The sequence below is a fragment of the Nannospalax galili genome, unplaced genomic scaffold (assembly GCF_000622305.1).
Source record: "Nannospalax galili isolate Female #2095 unplaced genomic scaffold, S.galili_v1.0 scaffold611, whole genome shotgun sequence".
Lineage (NCBI taxonomy): Eukaryota > Metazoa > Chordata > Mammalia > Rodentia > Spalacidae > Nannospalax > Nannospalax galili.
The window spans coordinates 2,485,867-2,506,281 of NW_008330486.1; the positions used below are offsets into that span (position 1 = coordinate 2,485,867).

General features: G+C 42.2%; 1 protein-coding gene across 1 annotated transcript in view; it reads left to right on the forward strand.

Moving 5' to 3' along the window:
• Window positions 1-20,415, forward strand: part of Prtg (protogenin) — a 131,307-nt gene that overhangs the window by 102,916 nt on the left and 7,976 nt on the right. Inside the window, exons 12-16 of the mRNA XM_029570835.1 lie at window positions 3,319-3,414; window positions 4,149-4,335; window positions 6,006-6,133; window positions 8,982-9,152; window positions 18,457-18,636. Of these exons, the coding sequence (XP_029426695.1) occupies window positions 3,319-3,414; window positions 4,149-4,335; window positions 6,006-6,133; window positions 8,982-9,152; window positions 18,457-18,636 (762 nt within the window). The remainder of the gene's footprint in view (window positions 1-3,318; window positions 3,415-4,148; window positions 4,336-6,005; window positions 6,134-8,981; window positions 9,153-18,456; window positions 18,637-20,415) is intronic.

A 20,415-nucleotide genomic window follows, 5' to 3' on the forward strand; every position in this document is an offset into this window, starting at 1 on the left:
GTGTTCAGGTTAGGAATAAAGAAAGAAAATCGATTAAAACTAAATAGCTTTTAATCTGAACCAAAACCTTTTAATTTTATTGCTGAATGTTGGAAATCAAAGTGTTTCTGTGTTGTCTGATAATTATTTTGTAAGATGACATAGTTCTGTTTTGAAATTCATTGTCCCCGAGCCTTGGAGGGCAGATGTAGGATGATCTTTCTTCTGTTGTGGTGAGATATTGAAGTCTTGGGCATTCTCTTCATTTGTTTCCAAGACATGGCTGTTGATTCATCTCAGTGGTATTTCTCCTACTATAAAGATGAAAGCTGGGCGTGGTGGCACACACCTTTAATCCCAGCACTCGGGATGCAGAGGCAGGCAGATCTCTGTGAGTTCAAGGCCAGCCTGGTCTACGTAGCAAGTTCCAGGCCATACGGGTCTACAGGGAGACCCTGTGAAAAGAAGTAGGAACATCTAAACGAACATAGACTGTTTTCAATTTTTTAAATTTCCTTTTAACATATTTTAATATTAAGTATTAATTTATTTACCAGTTTCAAGATTGCTATGTGAAATTCTAAATTATTTTGGAGAGTTTACAAATCTGTTTATTTTTGAAGTTTTAAGTGTTTAAGTTCCCTGTGGATTTATTTTTTACTCCTTAATTCTAGTTCTTTTTCCATGTGGTTATATAGATGATTTCTCCTTATTAAATATTTAATTTATTTTAGTGTCCATCTTATTTTGAAAAGTATAAAAGAAAAATATACTGCTTATGAATCATGTACATTTGTGCCCTGAGAAAGTGCCCTATAGTTAATTTTGTCTTTTTTTTTCAGAGCTGAGGACTGAACCCAGGGCCTTCCACTTGCTAGGCAAGCGGTCTACCACTGAGCTAAATCTCCAACCCCAGTACTCTATAGTTAAATGTCACCACATTTAAGTGTATTTCCTGAGCATTTTAAAAGCATATTAGTTAGAATTTATAACCATGTATTTCCTCAAACTTCTGAAAACTTTGTTTTAAAGTACACAGGATGAACTGGTACTGGCTGCCCTGGTCTTAAGACAATTGTCTGCTATAAATGAAAATGAACTTAATTTTTTCAAGGATATATGATTTAATTAAACATTCATATTTTAAAATGTGTTTGGGATGTGTTTTAGTTTCAGTGTTGTGTAGTTAACAGACACCAGTAGAGGGCACTCCAGGTCCCCTCTAGCTCTGAATTTGAAAATGTAGATTTTTTTTTTTGGAAGGAATCCGCTTAGAAATACTCAAAGGTTTTACTAAAGGATACTAATTGTATCCTTCCTTGACCCTGAAGGAAAAAGCATCTCATTTTTGTTTCCATACTTTATGTAAACTACAACTGAAGCTGGAGAGATGGCTTAGCAGTTAAGAGCACTGACTACTCTTGCAGAGGTCCCAGATTCAGTTCCCAGCACCACTTGACAACTAACAGCCATCGCTAAACTCCAGTTCTAGGGACTCTGACGCCCACTTCTTACCTCCATGGCCTCTGCACACATTGGTGCGCTTGTATACATGCAGACAAAATACTCGTATGCACAAAATAAAAATAAAAAATAAAATAAATCTTTAAGTAAACTTTTCTCTAATGTAATTGTCTCAGCAACAACAACTAATACATAACATAACTTCTGATGATCCATCATGCAACTTAAGGCCTTTAAAATTAAAATCTCACCTGAGTATGGTGTCACACTCATGCTAAGGCCCAGCACAGGGGGGTCTGAGGCTGGATGATGGAGAGTTACCAGCCTGGGCTGCACAGGGAATTCAAGCCTAAACTGGATTACATAGTGAATTTGAGACCAGTCTAAGCAAGTCCCCATCTTTGAAAAAAAATGAGTAATAAGTGTCGGTGAGATGGCTCAGCACTTTGCACCAAGGCCAGTGACCTGGATTTGATCCCTAGGACCCATATGGTAGAAGGAGAAATCTGACTCCTGAAAGTAAGGTCTGTCCTGCACTGTGCATGGTGGCATGCCGACACATACATACAAATATACAAAATACATAAATGAAATATAATACAAATTTAAAAAAAATAAAGCTTAGAAATTTTTAATGACAATTTGGTCATTTGAGGAGGAGTATTTGTGGCTCTTATCATTTGAAATTGGGTTAAACACATTAACCCATGGTTAATGGGTTAAAAAAAATGACTTTTCAGGCTGGAGAGATGGCTCAGCAGTTAAGAGCACTGGCTGTTCCTGCAGAGGACCCCGTTCGCTTCCAGCACCCACGTGGTGGCTATCAACCAACTGTAACTCCAGTTCCAGGGGATCTGATGCCCTCTTCTGACCTCTGTGGGCATCATGACATGGGTACACTTACATACATGCAGGAAATACAATCATGCACATAAAATAAAAATAATAAGGGGCTGGAGAGATGGCTCAGCAGTTAAGAGCACTGACTGCTCTTGCAGAGGAGTCAGGTTTGATTCCCAGCACCCACATGGTGGCTACGAACCGTCCTTAACTCCAGTTCCAGGGGAATCTGAAGCCCTCTTCTGACCTCCACGGCATTGCATGGCACGGGTGCACTGACATACATGCACACAATACACTTGTACACATAAAATAAAAATAATAAAATAATTTTAAACTCTGTTTCCAATTCTTTCTCATGTTCCATTAAGTCCACTCTTAACCGGGCTTTTGCCCCCACCATTATAGCAAAAATGGTCTTGCCAAACTCATCAACTGTCTCCACTTGCTAAGTCTAAGTCAGTTCTGTGTTCATCCTCCTTGACCTGCCAGCCTGAATTTCACCTATGAGCTGCAGATTCACTCCCCATTTTAATGCTTCCTTTTGGATAGCTCATAGATACCAAACTTTGCATGTCCAAATTTGAATTCCTGATCTTCTGTCCCCACATTCACTTCATGTGTGGTCCTTTGTAAAGTCTCTTCATTCTACCATTCCAGTTGCTCAGGCTAAAAACCTTGCATACATTCCTGGCTCTTTCCTTTATAGCTCACATTGAATCTATCAGAAATGCAGTTGGTTTTATCTTTGAAATATTTTTAGGTGGTCTCATTGTATAACCCTGGCTGGGCTGGAACCACACTGGGCTAAATGCAGTCATTTTTTTAAACATTAGGTTATTCCAATGGTGGTGTCACAGTCAGGTGATGCATGGAAACACCAAATCTCGCAGCACAGAGAAGGAAAGATTTGTTTTACTTGGAATTTTTGTGCGTTCAGAAAGTTCTTATACCAAACCTGCAGCGGCTATGTGAGGGCTTTTCCTTATTGTTAGAGGGCTGGTCTTAACTTCTGCCTTTTGGTTTCCTTTATAGACCCCAGAAGAAAATATCACGTGAGGCTGTTGGCTTACAGTAACGTGGAGGATGGCTACCAGGCCGACCAGACTGTCAGCACACCAGGATGCGTGTGTGAGTGAGAGCTACATAGCTTTTTGTTGTCACTTACATATCTTTTTCTCTTTCAGATGCTTAAAAATCTCAGTCTCATGGGGCTGGAGAGATGGCTCAGCTGTTAAGAGCACTGGTTGTTCTTATAGAGCACCCAGGTTCAGTTCCCAGCACCCATACGGCAACTAACAACTGTCTGTAACTCTAGTTCCAGGGGATTTGATGTACTCTTCTGGCCTCTGTCGGCACTGCATGTACGTGGTGCACTTACACGGACGTGCAGTCAAACATTCTAAAAATTTGTCTCACTACTACTTATAGGGCTGGGTTGGTTAATTTCTCTATATCCTTCATTCTGCCCAGCATATCCTAAATGAATCAATGTTCAGTTAAGAGTGAGACGTTCGGACTGTAAGGATCTATTTTATGTTTACAAGTGAAAGACCGAACACCTATATCCTGTGTTTTGTTTCATCTTCTTTTGCTTTGAGGCAAATTGCTTCTCTCTAGTTACTTCTGTTTTCGCTGGTCTGGCTCTGGCTTTTTCAGTGTCCTTCTGACATTGTTTTTTATAATCTCTTAAGTATTTGACTCTTGAAAGAGCTGTTTAGGTTTGCATGTGTCAGCTGTAGATCACTGTAAGACTCTGGTGGCAGGACAGCAGATGAACTGATGGGGTGCTTCCTTCTTTGGCCATTTTACTTCTGTCTGCAGTATCAAATGTGGTGGTAAATTAACATTGTATTTCTCAATAGCCGTTCGTGATCGCATGGTTCCTCCTCCACCGCCACCCCACCATCTCTATGCCATGGCAAACACCTCATCTTCCATCTTCCTGCACTGGAGGAGGCCTGCGTTCACCACTGCACAAGCCATTAACTACACCATCCGCTGTAACCCTGTGGGCCTGCAGAATGCTTCTCTGGTTCAGTACCTGCAAACGTATGTAGCTGTTCTCCATGGCTGATCCTTTGCCTTCTCCTCCACTTGTGTGCACTTCTTGCTGTCTTGGGCTCAGCCTGGGCTTCATCTGAGAGCATTTTTTTTTCAGAGTTCATGTTCCCAAATGTCTTGGCGTTTTACCTCCCATCATTTCATTTCATTTTGAAAATGTTACGTCTTAGCATTTAAAACATTTTATTCAGAGTTCATGTTCCCAAATGTCTTGGAGTTTTACCTCCCATCATTTCATTTCATTTCATTTTGAAAATGTTACGTCTTAGCATTTAAAACATTTTATTCTTGGAGGCCTCATGCAACTTGATTAGGCAAGAAACTAATATTTCAAATAACTAAATTTAGCACATATAAAGGAAAAAAATGACCATTTTCATGCTGAGTGTGGTGGCACAGGACCCAGGAGGCAGATGCAGGAGAATCACAAGTTTAGGACCAGTATGGGCTACATAAGGAGACCCTGTAAAATACTAAAGGGGCTAGAGAGGCAGCTCAGCTGTTTAAGGCCCAGGCTCACACCTAAAAAAAACAAACTTAAGGGCCAGTAAGATGGCTCAGCAGGTGAAAGGTACTTGCCACCAACCTGAATTTCATCTGTAGGATCCATATGGTGGAAGGAAAGAACTGACTCCTTGAAGTTGTTCTCTGTACACCATGGCAAGCCCACACCCACATGTGCACGCGCGCACACACACACACACACACACACACACACACACACACACACACTCAAAATGCTCTAAAAATTTTTAAGCAAAAAAAACAAAACCCAAAAAACCAGAGAGTAAGGGCTGAGGATGCAGTCAAGGCCTGCCTTTGATCCCCAGCACTGTAGATCATTTTTGCACTACCATCAAAAAGTAGGGCAAATTGTCCTTCTGTTTTTTGAGTTAGAATTGGAAAAATGGTCATCTTAAAAGAATGATTGGGTTTCCAGTATTTCAGAGAGAAATCCTATGTATTGGGACAATCCTATAATGTTAATTTTTTGTTTCTTCTTAGGCAACTCTTAGGCTTACTTCTCTAGGATATTACCAAATGTAATTTAATACTCAGCACAGATAGCTGTTAGGGTCTAAAAAAATGTTTGTTAAAAACATGAGGAATGGCGCTGGAGAGATGGCTCAGCGGTTAAGAGCACTGGCTGCTCTTGCAGAGGACCCGAGTTCGATACCCAGCACCCACATGGCAGCTACGAACCGTCCTTAACTCCATGTCCATGGGAATCCGAAGCCCTCTTCTGACCTCCGTGGCATTGCACCACACGGGTGCACTCACTTACATGCAGGCAATATACTCATACACATAAAATAAAAATAATAAAATATTTTTAAAATACAGAAAAAAAAAAACAACAAAAAAACCCAAAACCATGAGGAACTGGGACTGCAGAGGTGGCTTAGAATTTAAGAGCATTTGCAAAGGACACGAGTTTGGTTCCCAGCACCCTTGTTAGGTGGCAGCTCATAACTCTAGCCCCAGGAAATCCTAGGCCCTCTTCTCCCCTCCGTGGTCACTGCACTCATGCATATAACCACACACAAACATGCACATAATTAAAAATTTTAAAAAGTGTGTTCCTCTTTGGGTTGGGTGTGCTGACTCTATTAGAGATGTGCTACTGGTGTTAACAACTTCCTTACTCTTTAATACAGATCAGAAACTCACATGTTGGTTCAAGATCTAGAACCAAACACCAAGTATGAATTTGCCGTTCGACTGCATGTGGATCAGCTCTCCAGTCCCTGGAGCCCTGTGGTCTACCACTCCACCCTTCCAGAAGGTAGAGGAGGCAGTTTCTCTATGGATTTTATCTTTTAAAAAAATGTTTTAAGGATGTGTTTAAAAAGTATGAATGTCAGCCGGGTGTGGTGGCACACTCCTTTAATCCCAGTACTCAGGAGGCAGAGGTAGGCAGATCTCTGGGAGTTCAAGGCCAGCCTGGACTACATAGTGAGCTCTAGGCCAGCTGAGGCTACAGGGAGACCCTGTCTCAACCGCTCTCCCTAAAATTTATTTTACTATTTTTATTTAATGTGTATGAGTGTATTGTCTGCATTTAACTGACTAAAGGTGTGTGCCACCCACCTAGCAAAATAAAATATTTTTAAAAATTATAAGCAAATGAGTTTTAATTTGTGTCCCCTTGGAGATTCCTTTTTAAATGTCAGTAAAGACATTCAGGTCTAAATTCCAGCTCACTAAAAGTGGATGTCCATGGCTGATGCTATTTCTTAATGTTCTTTAAAAAAACAAACAACAAAGGGCTGGAGAGATGGCTCCATGGTTAAGAGCACTGACTACTCTTGCAGAGGACCTGGGTTCAATTCCCAGCACCCACATGGCAGCTCACAACCATCTGAACTCCAGTTCCAGGGGATCCGATGCCTTCTTCTAACCTCTACAGGCACTGCACAGCGCGGGTGCATTTACACACATGCAGGCAATACACTCATACACATAAAATAAAAATAATAAATAATAAAAAAACAATAAACAAACAACAAGCATGGTGTGGTAGTGCACGCCTTTAATCTAAGCACTTGGGAGCCAGAGGCAGGCAGATCTCTGTGAGTTCAAGACCAGCCTGGTCTACATAGTGAGTTCCAGGACACCTGGGGCTACAGGGAGACTGTCACAAAAAGATAAAAAAAAACAAACAACAACAAAAAACCCAGGGTCTCACTATGCAGCCCTGGCTGGTCAAACCAGGGCTTTGCAGATCTGCCTCTACCTCTGGTCAAACCCACTATGCAGACCTGCCTCTGCCTCTGGAGTGCTGCCTGGCTGGTCAAACCCACTATGCAGACCTGCCTCTGCCTCTGGAGTGCTGGATTAAAGGTGTGTGCCACCATTCCTGGTGTTATTAATATTCTTTTTAAAAATGCTTTATTATTCTTATTTTTATGCGTACAAATTTATTGCCTGCATGAATGTAAGTGCACCTGTGTCATGCAGTGCCCACAGAGGTCAGAGGAGGGTGTCAGATCCCCTGGGACTGGAATTATAGACAGTTGTTAGCTGCCATGTGCATGCTGGGAATCGAACCCGGTCCTCTGCAAGAGCAGCCCATGCTCTTAACTGCTGAGCCATCTCCAGCCGCCATTGTCAATGTTCTTAAGAGCCTGTGTCGGAATCCCATTTTCCCAGTGCTGTGTATATTCCTGACTGCACTAGCTATGCCAACTAACATGGGGCTGTAGCTCAGATGTTTTATGTCTCTAGAATAGCATTTCTTTATTTCTAGAACGAGGGTAAAGAACTACATGACCCAGAAGGTGCGGTCCTGCTGTGCTTTTAGCTGTGGTGAGAGAAAGCAGGGCACATGCATACCTCTCTGTGAGCAGAGGACTTCCTTGCTGTGATTTTTGACACCATCCCATAAAGGCGTGCTACTAAAATCCATTCCTTAATACTTTGAAGGCTTATTAAATATTAAGTCAACAGAAACTGCAGGATTTCACTGCTTTTCACAGACAGAAATTATTAGATTCAAATCTGCTCTATAAATGCACCTATTCCCAGTGTCTTGGGAAATAACTAAATACTCCAGTCTCAGAACTATTTTTTTCAAGACCTTCTGGATCAGGTTATCAATGTAAACATTTCAGTAGGAGCTACAGTTGAGTCGGTACTGATGGGTGGAACCCTTTATCTGATGGACAGGTATGTCAGTAAACTAGTAAACTGCTCTTTCCTCCCTCCATCCCTTCTTTTCCCCCGTGATCCCTGTCTCCCTCTCTCCCTCCCCTTTTCTCTCTGCTGAAAAATGTTCCTGTAGCTTCACTGATGCAGGGCAAACCCCCAGCTGCCATAAAACTATTTGGCAGTTTAACAACAATATTTCAAAAGTCCTGAAAATCCACTGGGCATGGGGCACATGCCTTTAATCCTAGCACGAAGGAGATAGAAGCAAACAGATTTCTTTGAGTTCAAGGCCAGCCTGGTCTTCACAGTGAGTTCCAGGCCAGTGGAACTACATAGTGAGACCCTGTCTCCAAAAAGAGTTCTGAAAATCCTACCCCTTAGACAGACTCCCTCATCTAGAACCTACCGTCTTCTTTATGACTTTTTTCTTCTTCTTTTTTTTTTCAAAAAGAGGTGAGTCTTTTTGCTCCCTGTAGCCCCAGCTGTCCTAGAACTCACTATGTAGACCAGGCTGGCCTTGAATTATTTTTAATGTTTCAAACTTAGAAGTAAAATTAAGATTGGGAATGTGACTCAGTTAGTAAAGTGTTTCCCTAGCACACACAAAGCCATAGGTTCCATCCCAGCACCCCATAAACTGGGTGTGGTGGTACATGCCTGTAAACCCCGCTCTCTGGAGGTGGAGACAGAAGGATCAGGAGTCGAAGGTCATCCTCAGCTGCATATCAAGTTTGAGGCCACTCTGGCCTGTTTGAGACCCTGTCTCCAAAAATAGAAGTAAAATTTGCTTTCAGAAAAAAAAGCAAAACTGGCACCTCACCGTTATTGTCATTGGGAAACTTTAGATGCTGTCATGTTTAGATTGCTTACAGTGGTTTTGGATGGTTCATACTCCTCCTAGCTTATCAGTCTGTCAGCCAGGATTTGAGTGTTCATAACTCATCTTATTCTACTAATACAATATCATCTGTGTGCACCCGCAGCACCCGCAGGTCCTCCGGTGGGAGTAAAGGTGACTCTGATAGAGGATGACACTGCCCTGGTTTCCTGGAAACCTCCCGATGGCCCAGAGACAGTTGTGACACGCTACACCATCCTGTATGCTTCAAGGAAGGCCTGGATTGCAGGCGAGTGGCAAGTCCTGCATCGAGAGGGTGAGTATGAGCTTGGATGGCAAAAGAAGATGTGCAGTAAAGTTATCAGTGGTGCATGGAGACCAAGGGAAGGACTGATGAGGAGTTCACATTGAATTTACAACCTTATACAGGAAATAACGAATTATTGAAGATTGTGGTTTTGTTCAAAGAACATCGGCAAGCCATCTACCAATTTTTCAGTTACTTTTAAAGGTTTATTTTAATTATGTGTCTATGAATGTGGGTGCTTGCAGAGATCAGAGGTGTCAGATCCCTTGGAGTTAGACTTACAGGTGGTTGAGAGCTGCCCGACATGGGTGCTAGGCACTAAATTTGGGTCCTCTGCAAGAGCATCAAGTGCTCTTAACTCACTGAGCCATCTCTCTAGCCCCAATTTTTTACCCTTTATTGTTCATTGTATGTGTATGAGTATGGGCATGTATGTGCTGCAGTGCACATATGGGGGTCAGAGGACAACTCTCAGGAACTGATTCTCACCTTCCACCTTGTTGAGGAGGGCCTCTTGTTATTTCTGCCACTGTGCTGAATACTCTAGGCTACTGACCCACAAGCTTCCAGGCAATTCTATGTCTGCCTCCCATCAACCTGTAGGAGTGCTAGAGTTACAGATGTACCCTACTGCATCTGGCTTTTTGTGTAGATTCCAGGGATCAAACTCATATCAACAGGCTTGCACAGTAAGCACCATTATCCACTGAGCCATTTTGCTAAACCCAATATATTTTTTAAGATTCTATTTTTGGTTGTTAGCCTTTAACAGCTGCACTATTCCTTCCAGCCCAAGATTCTGTTTGAGTGTGGATTTGTTCTCATGAGTGCAGGTATCAGAGCCCCTGGAGCTAGAGTTACAGGTGGTTGTGACCCACCTGTTTTAGGTGCTGGGAACTGAACCTAGGTCCTCTGGAAGGGTAGCCAGTGTTCTTAACCACTCAGCCATCTCTCCAGTCCCCAAACTCCCACCCCAATACTTTTTATTTTTTATTTTTATTTTATGTGTATGTGTGTATTGTCTGCATGTAGGTAAGTGCACCCGTGTCGTGTAATGCCTGTGGAGGTCAGAAGAGGCTGTCGGATCTCCTAGGATTGGAGTTACGGGCAGTTGTTAGCTACCATGTGGGTACTGGGATTTGAACCGGGGTCTTCTGCAAGAACAACCAGTGTTCTTAACCACTGAACCATCCCTCCAGCCCCCCCCCCCCCAATACTTTTTAAATACAGGAGAAACACAAAAGTTAAGAATACTATTTTTTTTTAAAGTTTTATGTGTATGAGTTTTTTGCTTGGGTAAAGATACCACATGTGTGCAGTGCCACACAGGACAGAATAGGGTGTTGGATTCCTCTAGAATTGGAGCTACAGTTGTTAGCCTCTATATGGGTACTGGGAATTGAACATGGGTCCTCTGCAAGAGCAGCTAGTGCACTTAAGCACTGAACCAGCTCTCTAGTACCAATTTTTAATATTCTTACTGCATAGTTTTATTATTGCCTGTGAGGCCACCCTGGTCTACATAGCAAGTTCCAGGCCAGCTGGAGCTATAGGGAGATGCTGTCTCAAAGAAAAAAGAACAAAAAACAAAAAAAACAAGCAAGCAAATAAATGCTTAGGTCTTCCATTTGGACAAGTTCCATCTGTCCATGTTTAGATGGGCCATCTAAAATGTTATTTTAGCATGTCCTTAGTCCAGATGGGAAAGGAATTGTTTGCCAAGAAAATTGTAAGTTTAAGGAGCCAGGCATGGTAGTTCACATCTCCCAATACTCATAAGACTGAGACAGAAAAATCCTAAATTTGATGCCAGCCCAGGCCTTTTCAGGAGAAAAACTTAAGGATTGTAAAAACAGAGATTTTAAAAAAAATTATTATTTTTTTTCTTTTTTGGTCTTTTTGAGACAGGGTTTCCCTATAGCCACAGCTGGCCTGGAATTTGCCTTGTAGACCAGGCTGGCCTTGAACTCACAGAGATCTGCCTATCTCTGCCTCCCAAGTGCTCCAAGTGCTGGGATTAAAGTCATGCACCACCATGCTGGCTGGAGATACCTTTTTTTTAAAAAAGATTTTTATTTTTAATTATGTGTATATATGTGTGTGTGTCTGGGTGGGTTTGTGCATGTAAGTGCAGTTGCCCATAGAGACCAGAAGAGGGCATCAGATCCCCTTGCGCTGTATGTGGGTTCTGGGAACAGAACTAAGGTCCTCAGCAAGAGCAGCAAGCACTCTTACTCCTGAGCCATCTTTCCAATTCCCAAAAGGAGATTTCTTTAAAAAAAATAAAGAATACATTTGCATGCCAATTAACTTTTTAAAATATTTTTATTTTATATGTATGTATGAGTGCCTGCATGTATGCATGTGCACCACATGAATGCCTGGTGCCCTTGGAGGTCAGAGGAGGACATTGGATACCCTGAAACTGGAGGTAGTGGTGAGCTGCCCCATGTGGGTGCTGGAAACTGAACCCAGGTCCTCTTTAAAAGCAGCAAGCACTGTTAACTGCTGAGCCAGATTGCCAGCCCCCCAGAAGGAGATTTCTTAAACACTATACAGCACTAAGTGCATCCACATCCATTTTTCTCCCATATTTTCCAAATTAGGAAGGTAAACACCAAGCACATTCATGTGTGTGTGATATAAAGTTCTCTATGCACTTCTAAAATGGTAACTTTACCTGAAGTTTTGATAGTTGTAAATTCATGTTTTCCATTATCACAGACCCCACCCAGTAATAACTGATCACCAAGGAGCCCTGGAAGTACTAAGGCAGCTGTGCGATGCTGTGGTTTGGTCAGCTCTCTTGCTGCCTAATGAGCCACTCTAAAGTTCCAGATAATTGTTGCATTTCTTAATGATTCCCAGAATCCCAGTTTTGATGGGGATTCACTGGAGAGTTCTGTCAGCCCCCCAGGAGGCTGCACCAGCTCAGTTCTCAGAGGGTCTGAGAACCCTAAAAACAGCAGGGAACAGGATTTAGAAACTGGAAGGATAGAGCCCTAGGAACAAGCCTTACAGACCTCTGCCGTTTCACATTTACTGACACTTGTCAGAGTTAATCATGTGGCCAAACCCAGAGCATAGTGGTCAAGGCTGCTCAGAGGTGTGGCTGGGTGGAGGCAGTACTGCTTAGTTCTTAGTGTCATCGCCTGGCCTTTATAGATAATCAGTTGGGGAGGTGCATGTAGAGGTCAGAGGACAAAGTGCAGGAACCAGTGCCCTACTTCCACCATATGGTCTTAGGGATTGAACTCAGATTGTCAGGCTTGGCGCAAGCACCTTTAACCTCCTAAGCTATCCTGCCAGCCTACTACATCGTCTCTCTTTTTAGATTTATTTTTATTTATATGTCCTTGTGTGTACATGCCATATGTGTGCCAGTGCCAGCAGAAGTCAGAAGAGGGTGTCAGATTTCCTGGAACTGGAGTTAGTCAGTTGTGAGCACCCGACATCAGGTGCAAGTGCAGCAAGCACTCTGAACCACTGAGTCATCTCTCCAGCACCCCCCCATATTCTTTTTGTTTGTTTGTTTTTAATTAGGATTTAATGTGAGCTAGGCTTGCCTTGAACTCTTTTTTTGAAAAAAATAACTTACATGAATATAAGGGTACCATGTATGTACAGTTCCTGCAGAGGCCAGAGAAGGCATCGTATTCCCTGGAACTGGAGTTACAAATGGTTGCTAGCCATCATGTGGGTGCTGGGCACCAAACCCAGGTCCTCTGTAAGAGCAGTCAGTGCTCTCAACCACTGAGCAATGTCTCTAGCCCCCCACATGTTCTTAACAAATATAATTCTATTTTAGTTATTCATTTCCAGAATGATTTATGAAACACAAGACTTGACAAAATGACAGATCTGATTTAATGAGGTGAGGTAAATAGTAATAAGGCATTTTGTGAACATATAGCTTTGAGTTCTTTGTTCTTAACTTCCAAAAAAGAAACAATGATTTCCCTGTTTTCAAATTCACTTATTCATGAGTTTGGGGAAGAACCCAGAAACCAACATTTTGCCTCATTTCTGGCTCAATAGAAATGTGGCTGGTAATTGCAGGGTTTTTGTGTATGCAGTCCTTTCTCACTATACAGTGGTACACAGAAAAATCACCTGTGTATGGCTGGGTGAGATTTTGAGAAACACTCATGAAAAGCTTTTGCTGTTAAATGTAGAGGGTTTTTTTTCCCATACTTAATGCCATGATTCAAAGAGAGCAAGTAAACAGCACAAGAAAAAGCAACTGAGTTCTTCTTTTGAAAGACAAAAAACATAAAGGGGTCAGTCAACTTGTCTATGTTTACTCAGAAAGCAAGGAATATAGGCTAACACTTAAAGAAGAAATTAAAATAGAGGACTGTCTTTTATATCTGAACATGACAATTTTGAAAAAGTAGCAGTGTGGGAAAAGATGGAGAAAAAAATTTCTTTATATAATCTTTAATACATGTGAAATTATATTTATATACACATTTAATGCCAAATATGTTTGCTTTTCAAGAATCAAACCATTTTCAGAATATTTCTGCTGGCTCAGCAGGTAAAGGCACTTGCTGCCAAGCCTGACGACTCTGAGTTTGATCCCTGGAACCAACTCCTGAACCTTGACCTCTGACCCCACCCCCTCCCCACAGACACACCTTGGCATGTAATGTACATGCATGCAGACACAAAATAAATAAATGAAACTGATGTGACTCATTTGGTACAGTACTTGCCTTCCATGCATAAATCCCTAGCTTCTATCCTCAGCACCAGATAAAACTATGCGTGGTGGCACATGCCTGAAATGCCAGCACTTGGGAGCTAGAGGCAGAAGGATTAGGAGTTCAAGGTCACCCTTCCTACATAGTTAAGTTTGGGGCCATCCTAGGCTACATGAGACCCTGTGTTAAAATACATAATTTTTTAATTAAATGAAAAGACTTTGCTTCTAGTAGTGATAAGTTTTTGCCAAGCATTTTGAAAAATGGAGTGTATCTAATGACAAACTGGAAGCTTTATGTTCATCTCTACTTGAGAAGAAATTGGAACGGTTTTCTAGCTAATTTTAACCTTTCGTGCTGTGTCCTTGTTTTGGAGGCCTCTGCCGAAAGTGGTGACAGCAGGAAGATTCTTCCTGGTTCTAAACAGGGCTTGGTTTGTTTATTTAGCAGTTGGATACTCAAGTAACTCACACTCTCTTCAGGCCAAGTTGAAACCAAAGAACATGAAAACAAGTCCCGTTGGGCTGCTGGCTTGGACACCTCACTTCATGTGACCCATGGAGGTGGCCTTTGTATCAGGACCAGCTGTAGGATCCCCCACACTTCACTTGCATAATGAAGTACACTGGACCATGAAGAAGCCAGTCCTGACCTGGCAGGTGGCTCTTGTGAGCCTTCTGTAGCTCTTGTAGGGATGGTCTTCGTGTGGAAAAGGGAGACAGAACACTCCCTCCCATACCCAGACAGCTAGGTGTCCCTGTGAGGGGCCACCCATGTAATGTTGGGTCAGCTCGTGCTTGACTTTTTCAAAGGGGAACACTTCAAATATGATGGCAGAACAGCAGAAACACCCTTCAAGTGATGAAGAGGTGACTTCAGAGTTAACCTGGGGCCATTGTGATGGCTCAGCAGGTAAAGGTATGTTTGCCACCAAACTTGAAGACCTGAGTTCCATCCCTGAAACCTATATCACATGGTAGAAGGAGAGAACTGACTCCTGTAAGTTGTCCTCTGATCTCTACATGCATGACCACATGCATAAACCAGACACACAAAATAAATGTAATAGAAAAATAGTAAAAAATAAATAAATAAATAAATAAATAAATAAATAAATAAAAAATAGCCGGGCATGTTGGCACACACCTTTAATCCCAGCACTCTGGAGGCAGAGGCAGGTGGATCTTTCTAAGTTTGAGGCCAGTCTGGTCTACATAGTGAGTTCCAGGACAGCTGGGGCTACAAGGAGACCCTGTCTCAAAAAGACAAAAAATAATAAAAAAATAAAATAAAAAGTTAACTTGTGAGCTGGTCTTTGCACTCTGAAGTTTCTGTGGAACTTCATATTTTCTTTCCTGAGAGAAACTTATAAATAACTTCCCCCTCAAAGATATATTCAACTTTGAAAAATATTTGTGTCCTCATTTAAGAAAAACAAGAAGGGGCTGGAGAGCTGGCTCAGTGGTTAAGAGCACTGACTGCTCTTACAGACTACCTGGGCTTGGTTCCCAGCACCCGCACGGTGGATAACAACCATCAGTAACTTAACTCCATTTCCCAGGGGATCCGACTCCCTCTTCTGACCTCCATGGGTATGGCACATATAGGTGCACTTACATGAGGCAAAACACTCATACACATAAAATAAAAACAAATCTTTGAAAAAAATTACCTAATACAACTATTACCTTAAGTAGTTTAAACATTTCTTGTGGGTCTCTCCCCCAACCTTGTGGGCCATTGGCCACTGACCCATGAGAACAAAGGGAACAGAAGCGACGAACGGGGTCAGGACGGTCAGTGAGCACGATGGAAAAGACCTTTGGGGAGTCAGATTCAGTGATACAGTTCTGTTTATTCAGTGGGGGTCAGGGAAAAATATAGTGTGGAGGCAGCAGCCAAAGCTTCAGCTGATAGGTGCTCATAGTATGTTTACTTACATGTGGTAGGGGGATCCCATCATCTGGCTATAGGGCACTGCCTAATTGTCATATAGAAAAAACCTGGGGGCAGTTTTATTGCGGGTAACTGTGCCCAAGTTCATGTTCCAAATAAGGTCAAGCATCTGTGCTTGGAGGCACTTTCCAGATAAGTCAGGCAGAGAACAGGAGGCCCCCATTGAGAAAGGAGTCCTTCCATATAGTGCTGAGCTCCTTAGAGCTATCTGGACATGGTGGACTGCAACCTTAGCAGCAGAGTCCCCCAACTTCTAATTAAGGGGAGAAAGTAGTCTAACATTAGTTTTTTATAATCTAATTGTTGATCTGGGTTCATTATGTGTGCTGTTCTTTGTGTATGTATACTTGAAATGTTTCATAAATAATTGTTTTTAATGTCATTTGTATATAGAGTAAAACATTATATAGACATAAATAATATAAATAAAAAATGATATAAACCTATATACATTTTTAAAAATATTTTATTATTTTTATTTTATGTGTGTGTATGTATTGCCTGCATGTGGGTAAGTGCACCCATGTCGTGCAGTGCCCACAGAAGACAGAAAATTGGATATGCTGGGACTGGAGTTACGGACAATTGTTAGCTGCCATGTGGGTGCTGGGATTTGAACCCATGTCTTCTGCAAGAACAGTCAGTGTTATCCACTGAGCCATTTCTCCAGCCCCAAACCTACATACATTTTAAAGAGATGTATCCATCCAAACAAAAATGTGTGCTACTCTTAAGAACTCTACACAAGGGGCTGAAAAGTGACTCAGTTGAAGCTTGCTGCTCTTACAGAGGGCCTGAGTGTGGTTCCCAGTACCCCTGTCAGGCATTTCACACCTGCTGATAATTCCAACTCCAGGGGATCTGATGCTCTCTTGTAGATTCTTTGGGCACCACACACACACACACACATACACACACACACACACACACACACTCACACACACAAATAAAATAAATATTTCAAAAAATAACCCCTAAAATAAAATTACAGTGGTTTTTATGGGAGAAGTGTGCATAGCACAATGTTAAGTGAAAACAGAAAATATGAAAATGTATGCAGCAATTATGTGTTCAGGGCTGGGAATGTAGCCCAGTAGTAGATTGTTTCCTTGGCATCCACAAGGCCTTGGGTTCAATCCCAGCACCATATCACACCCCCCCAAAAAAATAACCCCTAAAATAAAATTACAGTGGTTTTTATGGGAGAAGTGTGCATAGCACAATGTTAAGTGAAAACAGAAAATATGAAAATGTATGCAGCAATTATGTGTTCAGGGCTGGGAATGTAGCCCAGTAGTAGATTGTTTCCTTGGCATCCACAAGGCCTTGGGTTCAATCCCAGCACCATATCACACCCCCCCAAAAAAAACCACTTTTTTGAAAGACAAAAGAAATGGTATTTATATGTTTGTCTATACAAGCAAATACATTAAAATGTTAACAATGGGGGGCTGGAGAGTTGGCTCAGCATTTATGAACACTGGTTGCTCTTGCAGAAGACTGTGGTTCGAATCCCAGCACCCACATGGCAGCTAACAACTGTCCGTAACTCCAGTCCCAGGGGATCCGACAGCCTCTTCTGCACAACACAGGTGCACTTACCTACATGCAGGCAATACATGCATACATGTATAATAAAAATAATAAATAAAAATTTTAAAAATGTTAATAATGGGAAATTATTGCTGTATTTATATTTATCTTTTTCCAAATGGCCTACAATGAAAATGATCACTGTCATCAAGAAAATATTCTTATATTAAATTTTGTTATTTTTAATTCTATGTGTATAAGTAAGTGTGTGGGTATGTCCACATGAGTGCAGGTGCCCAAGGAGACCAAATGTGTCCGATTCCTGGAACAGGAGTTACAGGCAGTTGTAAACTGATATGTTGTTGTTGGGAACTGAACCTGGATTCTCTCCAAGAGCAGCAAGTGCTCTTAACCACTGAGCAATCTCTCTAGCCCTGGAAAAAAATTTTTTTAAAGATTTATTTGTGTTTGTGTGTGTGTGTGTGTGTGTGTGTGTGTGTCTGTCTGTCTGTCTGTCTAGACCAGAAGAGGGTGCCAGATCAGACTGTGAGCCATCATCAATGCTGGGAACCAAACCCAGGTCCTCCAGAAGAGGGTACCAGATCAGACTGTGAGCCATCATCAATGCTGGGAACCAAACCCAGGTCCTCTGCAAGAGCAGGGAGTGCTCTTAATCACTAAGCCATCTCCAATCTCCAGGAAAATGTTTTGTTTTGAGACAGGGTTTACCTGTAACCCCAGCTAGCTTGGAGCTTGCTGTGTAAACCAGCGGACTTTGATCTTACAGAAATCCACCTGCCTCTGCCTCTGGAGTACTGGGATTAAAGGCATGTGCTACCATGCCCAGCCCCAAGGAAAAAAAATTGGGGGAATCTTTTTGAGAGAGGGTCTCCCTGTAACCTCAGCTGTCCTGGAACCCAACATGTAGCAGGCTGGCCTCAATCTCACAGAGATTCTCCTGCCTCTGCTTCTCAAGTGCTGGGATTAAATGAGTGTACCACTACACCGTGTCCCAGGAAAATATTTTTAAATGAACATTTATCATTAGAAAAAATGTTTTTATTGAAGGCCCATGTTTATATAGTTGTAAATGTTCACTTAATTTGTAATGTTTCTAGGGGCAATAACGATGGCTCTGCTAGAAAACCTTGTGGCAGGAAACGTGTACATTGTCAAGATATCTGCATCCAATGAGGTGGGAGAAGGACCATTTTCAAATTCTGTGGAGCTGGCCGTTCTTCCCAAGGAAACTTCACAATCAAACCAGAGGCCCAAGCGTTTGGATTCTGATGCCAAAGGTCTGTATACTGCCACAGTCACTGTGATTTTTTTTTTTTAAGATTTATTTGTTTCGTTTTGTTTGGTTTGGTCTTTTTGAGACAGGGTCTCTCTGTAGCGCCAGCTGACCTGGAACTTGCTATGTAGACCAGGCTGGCCTTGAACTCACAGAGATTCACTTGCCTCTGCCTCTCAAGTGCTCAGATTAAAGAGGTGTACCACCATACCCAGCTAAGATTTATTTTTATTTTATGTGTACAAGTGGGTTTGCCTGCATGTATGTACGTAAACCACATGCATGAAGTATCTACAAAGACCAGAAGAGGGAGTCAGGTATTCTGGAACTGGAGTTACAGATGGTTATTAACTGCCATGTAGGTGCTGGGAACTGAACCTAAGTCCTCTACAAGAGCAGCCAGTACTCTTAATTACTGAGCCATGATTTTTTTTATTAAGGGAAAAAATGGGTTTTTAGCTGCCTTATACTTTATTTCAGCTTCCACAATTGCCATACCCCTAAATCCACACTGGCCCAGATGAGCAGCACTCTGGTGGGAGTATACATCCTGGGAGGTTCCATGGAAATAGAAAGCAGAAGTGATTATCGGGAGGAAGAACCTGCTTTTCATTAGGAGTGTTCACAGAAAAACAACTCTGCCAGACAGAGGGTTTTTTATCTCCAGAAAATCAATTGGGAAAAAAATGCAGTTAAGCAGTCACCCTCCGTCAGTGTCCACCTGCTCCAAAGGAAGCCAGTGCTCCCTGGTGTCCAGAACTAGACACCTCACTTTCCTCTTCTGAGAAGTAGAGGGCAGATTTAAATGGAAGCGCTTCCAGCTAAACTGAGATTAAGGACTCAGCACCATAGAGCAGTCCTTCAGTGCTGTGGTATGTGGAAGAGGACAGGAGAAGAGCAGGCAGTCAGACTTAAGAATGGGAAGGAGAAGCCACTTCATCATCCAGAAAGAGGAAAATAGGCTCTTGTTTGCTTGTCAAACTTTGCTCAGAGCAATTTACAGATCAGCATCGGTGGGTCCCCTCCTGAGAGCTTCAGTCTGCAGTCAGGGACCTCAACTCAGCTTTAGTAAATGGGAACCTGCATTTTATTTTATTTATTTTGATTTTTTAGTATATTTTATTTATTACTTTTATTTTATGTGTATGAGTGTTGTACCTCCATGTATGTAAGTGCACCTGTGTCATGCTGCCTGTAGAGGACATGGGATTCCCCTGGAACTGGAGTTGATGGTTGTTAGTCGCCATGTGGGTTCTGGGAATCGTACCTGGGTCCTCTGCAAGAGCAGCCAGTGCCCTTACCTGCTGAGCCATCTCTCCAGCTCCAGGAATCTGCATTTTAACACACCCCCAGTGACTCACACACGTTAAACCTTGAGAGGCACTGCTGTAATGTTATGTACACGGAAAACCAATGGTCCATGTACTAATTGGCTTTTAAGGAAGTATGTAGTGGAAGTTGTTCTTTGGCCCATCCAAGAACATACAGGCTTTGTGCCTTTCAGGATTATAAATCAGAGACTGGGCTGGAGAGCTGGCTCAGTTAAGAGTTGAGAGTGCTTGCTGTTCTTAGAGAGGACCAAAGTTGAGTTCCCAGCACTGTACCCACATGGGAGCATCTCACAATTGCCTGTAACTACAGCTTCCCAGGATTTGGCACCCTCTTCTGATCTCTGAGGACACTACACACACATATATAGATAAACGAAAGTAAAAAACATTTTTGTTTTTAAAATAAGGGGCTAGAGAGATGGCTCAGTGGTTAAGAACACTGACTGCTCTTA